The 13168-nt window shown below is 39.7% G+C and overlaps 1 protein-coding gene across 3 annotated transcripts; it reads right to left on the bottom strand.

The window, feature by feature from the left end:
* Positions 1-2033: 2033 nt before the first annotated feature.
* Positions 2034-12917, bottom strand: stat3 (signal transducer and activator of transcription 3 (acute-phase response factor)). 3 transcript variants are annotated; one of them, XM_055510717.1, is made up of 25 exons: positions 12699-12917; positions 9894-10033; positions 9280-9523; positions 9085-9177; positions 8914-8995; positions 8680-8780; positions 8416-8567; positions 8092-8250; positions 7776-7868; positions 7616-7675; positions 7498-7527; positions 7302-7395; positions 7170-7217; positions 6952-7035; positions 6556-6654; positions 6309-6444; positions 6167-6219; positions 5983-6077; positions 5731-5870; positions 5414-5635; positions 5066-5108; positions 4606-4644; positions 3996-4055; positions 3208-3302; positions 2034-2967 (listed from the first exon to the last, which is right to left on the bottom strand). In XM_055510717.1, the coding sequence occupies exons 2-25, from the start codon at positions 10019-10021 to the stop codon at positions 2927-2929; spliced, it is 2391 nt and encodes a 796-aa protein (XP_055366692.1). In that variant the 5' UTR covers positions 10022-10033; positions 12699-12917; the 3' UTR covers positions 2034-2926. The 3 variants fall into 3 exon arrangements, with proteins under 3 accessions (XP_055366692.1, XP_029015775.1, XP_029015776.1); XM_029159942.3 differs by lacking the exon at positions 4606-4644 and having other exon boundaries at positions 12699-12916; XM_029159943.3 differs by lacking the exons at positions 3996-4055; positions 4606-4644 and having other exon boundaries at positions 12699-12916.
* Between the last annotated feature and the right edge of the window lie 251 nt (positions 12918-13168).

The following is a 13168-nucleotide window of genomic DNA, read 5'->3' as shown; positions in this document are numbered from 1 at the left end:
AGGCTTCTAAAAAGTCAACAGTGGGGGGGAGCATTTATAGATACATAAACGCTTTAGTTTTTGTATAATTTATTACATCTCTAGGGAACATTCTGCTTTTTGTTTACGGATTTCAGAATCCATTTTTAGTAGAGGCGCGTGTAACCAGCAGGTGAAAACAATGAAGCAGAGTAACACATCAAACACATTATAAATAAATGAATAAATAAATAAATAAATAAATAAATAAATAAATAAATAAATAAATAAATAAATAAATAAATAAATAAATAAATAAATAAATAAATAAATAAATAAATAAATAATATTAAAAACAAACAGCATGTAATGAATAAAGATACATCCTGGGTGAACAGTTAACACATCAGTAAGTAAACAGCTGCAATATTTTTGTTATTGACTATGTTGATATTAATACTACTAATAATGATAAGGCATGTACGTACCATCTTTACTGTCAGGGATGACCAATCGAATAATGGACGACAGCGAACAGAGGTGGCAAGAAGATAAATCCATTAGAGTTAATGTGATGCTGAGGCAGGAGAGCTTTGCATCGCTGCCAGAGACAAACACAGAGAAAGGATGATGCTGTGAACACTTGTTCAGCTGTCTGTTTATTTTGTTTCATCAGTCTAACAGGACCACACAAAGAGATCAAAATATGCTTCACTTACTGTACTTAAACATCTGTTTGTATTAATTATACCGTATCTAGGTATAATTATAAATAGAAACTTTGATCTCATTCGTATCAGTGTCTGCTCTCATAAGGTCCCAAGATGAAGTGCTCATAAGTCAGTGACTCATAAAGTCCCCTTGTTTCGCTTGTAACTACTGTACATGTTTGGTTGACTTGAGCTGACTCAACAAAAGCACAAAAGTTCAAACGTCGGATTCGAACATTGACGCTAACTTCAGCAAATCTGAAAAGTCCCCAGTTGAGGTGCAGATAAATGACTTCATTTTCCCACATCCATGTGTTTCTCAATTTCAACGGCGCATTCACACCTACATACACCACTTCATTGATTCTCCAGGTTGAATGGCTGCAGGCCAGAAGTGAAGTGCTGAGTCAGCGTGCTGCCGGCTGGCGGTAATAGCTCTCTCCACATATCCCCTCACCTCCCCACGCCAGTCCGTGTTTGCTTCCTCCCACCGACGCACACTAGAGACGCACGCGTGAGAGCAGATGCGGAACACCCAGCCAGGCAGAGATCCTCCTTACCGTCAAATACAGGATGGGAGTCCCACTGCAGAGCTGCACGCGTGCAGCGCGGGGTTTCCAGCCAGGGAAGTCCACAGAGCGTCTGATGAGAATTTTGTCACTAAAGCAGATAGGAAGTGTGGAGTTACAGTATCTCTGCCGGGTATTTACGTCATCAGCTCTATGTGATCATTATTTTAATATTGGCTACATACAGTGATGTTCAAGAGATGTTCAACAAGACCCACGATTTTCCTCCTTACGGTCCTTGCTCCATCCTCAATGCACCGTGCATCTGATACAGTAAGATGAAGAACTGTCCTTGAACCACTCCACAGAAATAAGCACAAGGCCAAACATGAGGTAGGCTTTTACAGTCAGCTTCTCTGTGTGGTTTGGCAGACGTATTGTAAAGACCCCACAATACATATAAATCTAAGTGTTTTGCTGTATCTTAGCCTCCTGTTGGAGCTACTGGCAGAGGCTATAGCGGCCCTGGGTTTCAGACTTTATTGCTTGCATATTTTTTATTAGCTTTATTGCTTGTTATAAATCTTTGGAGATCTTGGTTCCTGGCACCTCTGATGCATTTCCAGTTGTGAAGTCATTCCTCCTGCTCATCCTCAGCAAGTCCATGGAAAAGCTGCAGTTGGTGTTAATGGTCTTGGCGTTGCCTTCCTCGTTCCTTTATCTTGATCATGAATACTGCTTATTCATTTATCATGGGGAAACTCAACGCTGAAAAGAACATCTCCATGTGTTCCTGCACTTCAGATATGTAATTATTTAGCAATATATAATTACACAAAGTGACTCCTACACCATGTACATTGATATCTATTTTTTTATTGCCATGTTTCAAAGAGTTGTTACAGCATATTTTACAGAAAACATCAAGATAGTTCATGGCATAACAGACATGGCTTAAATTTTTTAAATGTTTCTTAAACATGGCTATTTTGATTACACGCTTGTTCTAAAATAAACTGTTAATTTACATGACATAAAAATATTTAAACTGCTCATCTCAAAAGCAAATACAATTCCCTTAACTTGCAGTATTTTAGTAGAAGAGACAAAAAACAGTGTCACAAAACCACTTTTACCAGACATGCCAATGTTATTTCTCTCAATAAGGGGAAACAGAACCTTCTTTGTCTTTAATGTCATTTCAAGCTTTTTAAAATTAAGAAATAAAAGTCAAAATTCCTTTTTTAAAATCACATTAAAACCGAAACAATTTAAAACATTAGAACATGTGACATTTGATTTGGCATCGATTAACATTACAGAATAATAAAAATATTTGCAAAGCAACTTAGCTTATCCAAAAAATATGCTATAAAAATCACAAGAATCTATAGACTTTGAAAAGGTCAATAACAAAAAACTATACTTAAAATTATACTTAAACGAGACCAGATACTCAGAGACATTTGTGAAAGTGGAGAAGTACTGTAAGAGGAGGATGCTGTTTAAAATACAACAGGTCAGTATAATCAATCTACAATTTCACAAACTAAGTACAGGTGTACAGTCACAATGAAATAAGTGGCAATGCTTTTCAAAGGAATAAATTTGAAAAATCATCTATTGTGTGAAAGTGAGTCATTTTTACACAGTAACGAGAAACAAACTGTACAGAAGCAGAGGCGATGATTCAAAACCTCTATCACAGCATGATATCATAATCCAACAAAGGAAGACAAAACATGCTCTTCACAGAGGCGATGCTACGTCCATGTCCAAAGTGAGTGAATCTACAGAAGAAATTCACAAACCAGAAATTAATATTAGGTATAGCTTTATAATGTGTATGTACTAGATATAATAATCAGAAGGATGGTGGAATGTGAGGACATGGTGGATAGCCCGACTCCTACAGTAACCATAAGGTGAGGTTACAGTTTGAGTCAGTGTGTGTGTGTGTGTGTGTGTGTGTGTGTGTGTGTGTGTGTGTGTGTGTGTACAGTGTGTAACTATAGGTGTCAATGACTCACCCATGACTGGATTAGGTTCAGCTTCATTGGGCATAAGAGAGTCAAGAGTGCGAGGTGACATTGGGAACAGATCACTTGTGTTTCCAGAGTTGGTTCTGTGACACAAACAAAAAAACAAAAACAGGATGAGGTGAAAAATAGACTGTAAACAAAAACACTTCAACATTAACCTCTCTTATCAGACTAACTGTTTTGTTATCCCACAAGCGAACAACCCAGTGACTAGTGTACGGGGCTATTTGTGCTCATCACATACTGTAGACCACAATGACAGAACAAGTGGAGATCTTGTGATTCTGCTGCATGGTCTAAATCAGCTAACAACCCGACGACTCACGCCATCAACGTATATGTTAAGCAATGAACTTATGATGATTGTTCGCTTTTATTCTATAGTGGAAATTATTGCACATGTGATGTTGGTTAGCAGGGGAGGAAAGGAATTAAACCAGGCCACACCTTCAAGCTGAATTACAACCGGTTTTCTCAAATGTTTCACCTGGACTATTAATTCACCAAACTAAAGAAATAAGTAATCATTAATATTAATCACCACAACGACCAAAACAAAACAGTTGAAACCATAAATGTCCTTTGGCTGGGAAATACCAGACAACCTAAAGCTAATGATGAATGGCAGGGTATTAGGACCGGGGTAAGTGTCTGTGAGTTAGAAACATGAATAGGAAGAAGTGGACCTTTACACCTGAAACCCATTAGTCACACATACAGACAAAGTGACAGGATGCACACACAACCCTACATGCGACCTTCCCCCAAGCGCCTACCCTGGGAATCCGTTCCCAAGCAGCTCACAGTCCGGCAAGTCCATGAACACGGAGGGACACCTACGGAGACAGGTCAGGATCTCACTGAGCAAACCTCACAACCCACCAACACTCCACCAAACCCACCACTACCGATGCACGCTGGCTGACTGGCCTGTGCACGCACTCTGACGACTGCAAATTTAAGTTTGGCTGTTAAACCCAATATTACGATATTAACTTAACGTTGCACTGCCACAGGTCATAAAACAGGTCATCAGGTTTGTTGATCATGTGAGGAAAACTCAGACAAATACGGGACAGGGTTATAATTTCCCCTTTTGTTGTTTCTTTACGTGCACCATGTGTGCTTACATGAGAAACCCTGTGTTTTGTCTGTTTTGTTCATCATTTCATTATCAGCAGTTAGTTGTTAATAACTTGTCACTGAGATTTAAAGATTTGAAAACTGAAAAAAAATTGGTGTTTGAAATTTTTCAAATCCAGAACCCTGACCAACAAGGAACCAGATTCGAAATGGAAAAAAATGTTTTTGATTTGATTACAACCGCAACCACGCCACCACCCCATAATGTATACACACATGTACAGTAAAATTACACGCACAAACCATGTGAACAGCTGTCTCTCTGGACCATGTATAGTTTTACTGTTTACAGAAAAGAAACGGTTATATGATGGGTTTTTTATTGAGCATGGGATTTCATTTACCATCAGAGAACATCAATGCAGGCAAACCTGATGTCTGATGTGTCAAAAATAATCTACTCTGTATCTGCACATGCATAACTGTGTCCCCTGGTGCACTCTGAGCAGGGTGCTGGTTTCTGCGAAGACTCATGACTCATGCTAAAAACAACCCTGTTCTCTTTTCTTTAAACGTTTGGCAACACTCGCCTTATAAAAAAATGAAAATAAAAAGGGAAGTGCGTTTGAGTTAAGAACACTGTTGCAAACATCACATCCCGATAATAAAGAAAATCCAGTGTGGAAGTCACTAGATGGCATACACTGTTTCTGTAAACATTTGTAAATAATGCAATATATAAAAATGAGTGGCAGATACTTACGGGGTAACGCAGATGAACTTTGTCTTTAAGTATGGCTGAGTAGCTGTCAGGAAAAAAAGGAATCACCATAAATACACCATCCACATAAAACAGCATAAATACTAATTCTCTTATAATCAGGGATATATCATACTTTTTATTAACTATGTGATCAATTATGCAAGAAAAAACATTTCTTTCTTTGCTCTCATTTTCACTTCTGTTTATGTTCTGTCTGTCATGTTTTAAATTATGCAAGGACTAAGTAATAAAGCAAGCGACACTGATATTATCTATGCATACAGTAAGTACACCCTAAATACAGCCTTAAACTGCACGTACGTCCTCTGGGACAGTGCAGTAACTTACTGCTAGTAGAGTCTCCTCCCATGTCTGACTCAGGAGCTGCTTCTGGCCGGCAATATTTCCCAAAAGCTTCCTCTTTGGGTATATCGGGGTAAAGGTAAACAAGAGGTGAAACCAGAATGTTGGTTGCATCCATAATCTTGTAACCCATGATAATGTCAGCAAATGACATATTGTTGAGCTGCTGCTTGGTGTAGGGCTCCACTGACTGGATTTGGGTTTTTCCTGTGAACACAATTGAGTTCACAGATTAGGGTTGAAACAACCAAAGAAAGTGCTGAAGATGTTACAGGGTCATACACATGACCTAAAAAACTCACCACTGATGTCTTTCTCCACCCATGTAAATGTGATACCTCCCTCTTTGCTGCTCTCACTAAAGCGCAACAAGAAAGTACCGGGAGGTTTTGGACTCAGGATGGCCCTCTCCCTTTCCTTACTGATGAAGCCCATTATGTACCTGCAGAAAGTCAAATAAATACGTCAACCACTGCAAACCAAAACACTGTTACATGTAAGGGAGGTAACAAACAGCTTAGGGGTTTGCCAGTAAACAGAGAACAGTCTCTCACCCTTCATTCCACAGAGCCAGGATATATTTTTTCACCAAGTCAATAATGTTGTCCAGCCAAACCCAGAAGGAGAAGCCTTTGCCAGCCATATTTTCCTGTAAAGAGGAAGAAAAATTAGCTTACAGTGAAGCAATACAATAGCAAAATAGTAAACTGAACTAGATGTGGGTGGAAGGTTAAGTACCTTACAGAACTTGGCCCAGGTGATCTGACAGCCAGAGTAGTTCACACACGGCCCTGAAACGTTTTAAAGTGTCATCACCCTTAAATTTTTAAAAAAAAGTGCACATTTAAAGGCTTTTAGAATCTGAGGTGTATTGTCTGACCTAGTAATTTCTCAGCTAGGGTGGTGAGCTGTTCAATGGTCAGGCCTCTCTTGGTGGTGGAGGAGAACTGCCAGCTTAGCACCTCTGCCACCTGGTCCCACGTCCCAACTGGGGGCTTTGTGAAGAAGTTCACATTCTGTCCACAAACGCCAAAGAGACAATTTTCACCAGAAGCTGATTTATAACTGTAATGTGTAGACATTCCCCTATCAGTTGAGCCCCTCTCCACCAGAGGGTGCTGTCCTACCTTTGGGTGGTTGGTGAGCATGTTGTACCACAGAATGGAAGCCCAGGCGTTGGGCATCTGACAGATGTTGGATATAACCACCACAGGCAGGGAATGAGTCTGCATGAAAAAAAAATTATTAATTATTTAATTATTAATTATTTAATTATGTTAATTACACATTTTCTTCTTACTTGCACTTTTTTTATTTTATAGTATGCTAATATTCAGTGCAGGTCAGTTAAAGTTTGATGACAGAGGCTTTCCTGTAAATATCAGCTCATTTCAGAATATGAAGAGGTCACAGAATGTGGGGAATCTTGTCTTGGTTACTAGATGATACACTGTATTGTGCTTTGGGTGTTTATACCTTATTGTGCTGTCTTCCGCTTCTGAAAAAAAAGCTGGGACACTTACCTCCAAATCAATTTTCAGGCCTTGATGGTAGACTTCTGTCTCAAAAGTTATTAGATGGAGCTCCTCTGTGACAATCAGAGAGGCCTAGAGAAAACACAGTTTGTCGTGACTATTTATAAATATCCAAATGTAACTGTGAACATTGTATGCAGCCATCTAAAATAAACAACCCGGTATCACATACAATATTAACACACAGCGTTGGAAATAGTACTTACATCACTATTGGTCCGTCCACCATTACCACACCTCTGTTCTCTTAGGGTCTGTAACAAATGGGAAGTCAGTGCTCCAAAAATGACTTTTATCAGAGAAAATCATTACCATCATCGCAAATGGTGGTGACTCACCAAGTGTTTGAACTCTGCTGAAAGACTGCCATTGTTGGATTCTTCCATGTTCATCACTTTTGTGTTGGTACCTAAGATGTTAAACTTTCGTGAACTGAATAAGAGCAGAGCAGAAAGTGAAATATTATTAAAATAATCATATGAAAAATAATATTTAGGGACTTTTTTTAGTAAATACACAGTTTTCATATCTCACCCTCGAATTGCAGCCACATCCCCAGATTCTCTAAAAAAACAAGGAATTACAATCAGGAACTAAAGTCCAGCAGTGGCATCGTTTTTAAAAAGATAGAGACAAAGACAAATAAACTCACTTGTCTATGCAGACTTTAATTTTCAGCTGGTAATTGAGTTCAGTAAACTTTACCAGTAACCTGGAGAATAGGAGATAAGTAAAATATTGTCCAGAAAATTATATAAAAAATATAAAACTTGTTTTCTCTCTGACATGTAGCGTTCAGTGCTGCATCTCACCTGACTTTATTTGTGAACTGCACTCCTGTTTTTATGACCAGTGGTCTGTCTGGATGCATGGGCATACAGGGCTGTCTTTCCACCACAAAAGCACTAAAAAATAAAGCAGATGATGCGTTTAAAGTTTTCAGAAACATTAGGTCAAAAGTTCACTTGAGTTCTTCAGACGTTCCAATTACGTCTCACACTCAGTCATCACTTTCAGTCTGGGTCACTTCCATTTTTCACAATGATGCCCTGCCCCTGATATTTTCACAAAAGCCATGAAAAAAGCAGTCTTGGCAGAAGCAGTGCAAGGACTCTTTACATAGCGTACCTTTTCATGAGGTTTCTGAACAAGTGCACAATCTTCTCCTCTAAGGCAGGCCGATGCTGAATGATAGGGTCTCCTTTGTAAGAGACTTTCTGCTGAAGCTCCTCAAGTTTCTTTATCTGCTGACGAATCTGTAGCTGGGACTCAGCCAAGGATGTGATCCTAGTTAGAAAATGAAACCCACTCTATTTGTCTGGAAGATGCATATCACCATACGGACACACATCACATTGCTCATGTTTTCTGATAGAGTTTTCTTACTTAAGTTTACAACTGATCATTTAATGTGTTTATTCGAATTAGGAACTTGTACAAAGTCTTGTGTACCATGTTTCAAGTCGATCCAGACAGATGTTAGGTGGACCTCCAATACAGGCAATTTGTTGCCTTCTCTTCCAGTCTGCTAGTTCTTCATCTGTCAGGTTCTTCTGCACGTAATCCATGGCGGTCAGCAAGCCTCCCATCTCTGTCACAATTTGCTACAAGAACACAACAGCGACACTGTGGTTGGTACCAAAATAAAGCTGGACAAACAATAACTTCTTGTTGTTTTCTTTTTGCATTTTGCCTAAAGCTATTCTTAAAACATACCCTCCTGAGCTGGTCCAAAGCACTCAACATCTGCTCAAGTTGAGCCATCTTCTGTCTGGTAGCAGCAGCTTGGCTATTTCCATTTAGGTCCTGGGACAATTCTGGAGCGCGTTGTATGCATTGTTAGAAATAAGTCACAAAAGGCCATTGATGGGATTTGTTAGAGATTGAAACTTTCCACAAAATCAACAACAAATAACCACAAGAGTTAAGATAATACTTAAGCAAATATACCTCCTTGGCTTTTAAGCGTCTTATAATTGAAGTCAAAGTCGTCCTGCAAGTTCTCAAGCATTTTCATTTTCTGCTCCATATCCTGTAGAGAAACGTATTATTTGTCAAGACAACCTAATTCTATCTGAGTAAGAAAGTCTCAATATTCCAATAATTAATCTGCAAGTTTACCTGAACCCTCTTCCTAATATCTTGAAGGTTGTGCTCTAGGATCTGTTGCTTCTCTGTCACTACAGTCCCCGTGGGATGGGCTGCTTGGCCATCCTGCAAGATACAGAAGCATTGGACCATCCCCATAAATCACTGAATAATAACATTAAAAGAATAATAAGGAGTACAGATGTGCAGTGGTATAGCTTTCTGTACCTGTGCAGCTGAGGTGGCACTTTGCAGGAGCCGTTGCTCCTCCCAAAGGCAGCGGGCAACAATGCGAGCAATTTCCATCGGCTTCTCCAAGTACTTGCTCTGCAGATGCTGTTTAATCCTGCGTAGGTTATGCTGATAGAGTACATTGTTCTCCTGCAGGAAACGACTGTACTGCTGGTCTATTTCTCCCAGAAGGTTGTGAAATACCAGTGTGGCGTGCGACTCCTTATTGGCAGCATAAGCCCTTTTAGAGGAGAAGATAGGATAATCAGGACATGACGATTTAGTTTCTTCTTAATAACTAAAGATATACTTGAACTCATCCCCACCTACTTTTCACTTTCATATATACGTTTTCTGTCTCACAACAAAAATATCATTACATAATGTGCCCTATGAATTTGGCCATTACCTAGTAGTCTACTGTTACTCAAAAGAAAACATCGTTAAAATGAAAAGGGCCATGTATTAATTAAATATAATTTATTTCCAAGATTTCCAAGTCATAGTAAGAGGCAGTGAAAGTACTGTAGTAGTTTGATAGTATATGTTAGCAAACAGCAGACACAACATGTGTTTATAAAACAGGATCCAGTCATTTAATTAGTTCTCACCAGTCTTGACTCTCAATCCAGGGGGCAAGAAACTGTCGTAGCTCCATGGGGAAGCTGTCACTGTACAAGTGGTACAGCTGCTCCAGATACCTGGTTTCCAGCTGCTGTAACTGGTTCCATTGGGCCATCCTGACATACACCTTCACAAACCCCCCCACACACACAATGGAGAACAGTAAAAATTCTGAGTACATAAAAATATGCATAAGGAGTAATATTATATGTATTAACAGCCTAATGCTTACAGTGACACAACAGAAATAACAAAAAATGTCAGGTTTCCTCTGAAAATGATGACTTGTCTTTAGGAGGACTACTTTTCAGAACAAACACTTCCTGTTCAAAGAATTACTGCACCTCCACCAAGAAATATAGGCCAATATTAACAGCTTTCAGCTCCCCAGACATAAAGACGTTACTGAACTGTGGCTGAGGTTTGGCCTTAACTGTTTTTACTCGAAACATCCAAAACCACATTTTCTCCTCATGGCTCTTACACAGTTACTGTATGTATATTGTCATAACTGAGAAATATATGTCTTGTGACATAATAATGAAACCAGCCTATGATTGACAATCCTTCATTTTATTCATTTTCTAACGAGTTTAATGCACCTTCAACATTCTGCTCAGTGACCCTCACTAAACCGTTTCTAGAGACAACTAAGATCCATAGGGTTCAGTAGGCTTCTTGTTTTACAAAAATCAGACTACAACTGTTCCCAAGAAAGTGAATATGAACAATGAGCAGCCACTGAATACAACAAAATATATGTATATATATATATATATAAAAATAAATAAATAAAAAAATAAATAAAATACGTGAACAGTATCAGTGCACAAAGTGTTGTGCAGTTCAGAAAAGCTCTGATCCTTAGCAGCCGGTGACTCAGAATTGTTCTTGACAAGAAACTAGATTATGCTTTCTGTTTCCAGGAGGTAACATACCACTGCCGTACAGAAAAAGCAGAGATCACAGATAGTGCCGTTCACATCAAAAAGTTCTGTGAAAGGTGCCTAAACCTGCTCTGACAAAATGCTTCGCCTCATTTGTTTGCACACAGAGGACAACATTACAGAGCCTCCCCTGTGTACAACATAATTAACACCAGTACTAAACACAGCCTTCATAATTATAAAGTGCCTACAGAGTCTCATCAGACTCTGTGTCAACGAAAGTTGAACATATTGCAAACGTAATAGTCATTTTTATAAAGTTGTATAATGTTTCCCTCTGCAGACATCTTTACCAATTGTAGTATTATGGGCACAGGTGCAACAACTGTAATTATAATGATGGATTCAGTCTAATAAAGTCTGACAGCCATCTTGTTAAAACAGGAATTGAAGCCAGTTATGTTTGGCTTGAAATACTAATAACTTTAAATATTCAATTAACCCTAAGACTAGTTGTAAATAGCCAAGAGTTTCATGACAAAGCCAATGAACGGATAAACCAGAAAGGTCAATCCACTGTTTATTAAACATTCAAACCCTGAGAGGATCACACCAAAGAGCCGCTGACTCACTGTTCAGTTCCTTTCATTTTTACAATACATGAAATATGGTCCCCTAGTTTCATGTGTGGGTGAAATTGGACTTACACCTGGTTCTAGTTTTTAGTTCTCTGACACACAAAAGAAACCATACAAGCCAAGAACAGAGAAAAATAGGTCTTTTTTCAAACCTCTTGCCACAGCCTGAAAATATGATCTGTTTCTCCTGCTTCCATTGTGTCTCTCCATTTGTTGTATTGAGTTACACATTAGACAATTAGACACGCGGAAATTCAAACACACGATAGAAAACAGTGATAATGTATTTAAAAAGTATTAATATACCACTGTGTTAGGTCATGTGACAAGTGTTTTGAGTTTTGAAAGTCAGATTGAAGCAGACAATTCTTCGAAAGTATTTGGCCTGGCCGTGTATTGTTGATCCGGTTCCAGGTGTTTGGCAGTGAGTGTGACACTAACAGTAAAGCTCAACGCGATTCCTAAAAACGTGTCATCGATATTACGGGAAGCACTTCCTTGTCTATATAATCGCAGCGTTAAGCCTGACAATTACCCAGTTTATGACGTCTAACACGGGTGTAGTTTGACCAGAGACCTAAACCGTGTTAATGTATTCATTTCACGACGAATCATTAGAGTAGCAGCAGATGTGAAACACGAAAAGTAGGAGTCAACACATGGAAGTGGCTTCACTAACGCTGCTGTTTTGACAATGCTATTAATAGCAAACTACACTTTTTCCTGTCAGTAAACGCCAGATATAGAATCGAATGTGCAAAAAGAGAGAAATGAATCCCTGGTTGAGGCGTGAGACGCGCTCGCCTGCAGAGATGGGCGTGACGACCCGAGGGAAACGCAACACAATGGCTTTGCAGCTCTAACCTGGCCAAACGGCAAACATCTGCATCCCCTGACGGTAAATCTGAGCCGACACTGGTATTCAAACGAGACCGGGTGGACGTGTGAGCACTGAAGTACCTAAGTGAACCAGACCGCGTGAGCAAAATAAAACGAAACCCGCACTGAGTGCTGCCTGGAACAGACGATGCTAGCAGAACCGAACGGCTGTAACTGACACTTAATTACCTATGTAATACCAGACGCACACGATGGTCGTCCTACTATGAATTATTTATAAAGTAGTCACGGGGCTGCATTTGTAACAGTTAATCGTGCATCTGCGTGGTCTGGCTTGATATAATGTCGATTATACATCTTTCGGGAAGATAGGAAACGTCTTTAAGATGTGACGCAAACAGAAGTTCGCGCGAGGTTCGTCGCTTACCTTCTACTCTGACACTTAGCGTGGAAGTTTCCCCGTCGGGAAAACTGGGACTGTTTTCTTCTGAAACACCGACGAGGAGAGCCGGTGGCAACTTTTATACAGTTAAACGCGCAAAAGCCACCGTAACAAGAGTTCAACTTTGTTCGCCCGCACAGTCAAACACTTCTCCGACACAAGCATAGAGGGATTTCAACCCATCCCCTACATAACAGCCTTCCAGCCAGACAAACTCTGGTGAGTACGTTATTGATGCCTCCAGCATCCAATACTAGCCGGGAACTCAGTCTTATCCAATGAGAAGGCAGGTAAAACAAATAAAGGCGGGACCTTGAGTTGGGGTTGGTTGAGAAAGTCGTGTTTACTGCTGTCGCAACTACGCTGTTCCCATCGTAATACCCTCCCTCTGAACGGGCTACAGACGAGGCAGGCGTTGCTTTACAAGCGAAGGGAGGATGAGCTCCTCTACGGAA

Source organism: Betta splendens, chromosome 8, assembly GCF_900634795.4.
Source record: "Betta splendens chromosome 8, fBetSpl5.4, whole genome shotgun sequence".
In the NCBI taxonomy this organism is placed as follows: Eukaryota; Metazoa; Chordata; class Actinopteri; order Anabantiformes; family Osphronemidae; genus Betta; species Betta splendens.
The sequence above is the reverse complement of the archived record's forward strand: the minus strand, read 5'-3'. Positions and strand labels throughout refer to the sequence as shown.

Excerpts from the sequence above, each read along its gene's own strand:
- stat3 (XM_055510717.1), bottom strand. The coding sequence starts at position 10,021 with ATGGCCCAATGGAACCAGTTACAGCAGCTGGAAACCAGGTATCTGGAG. Across the intron at positions 3,303-3,995 it reads CTTGGGAACGGATTCCCAGG|AACCAACTCTGGAAACACAA; the intron begins GTAGGCGCTTGG and ends TTTGTGTCACAG. Across the intron at positions 2,968-3,207 it reads TGAACCTAATCCAGTCATGG|ATTCACTCACTTTGGACATG; the intron begins GTGAGTCATTGA and ends TTTCTTCTGTAG.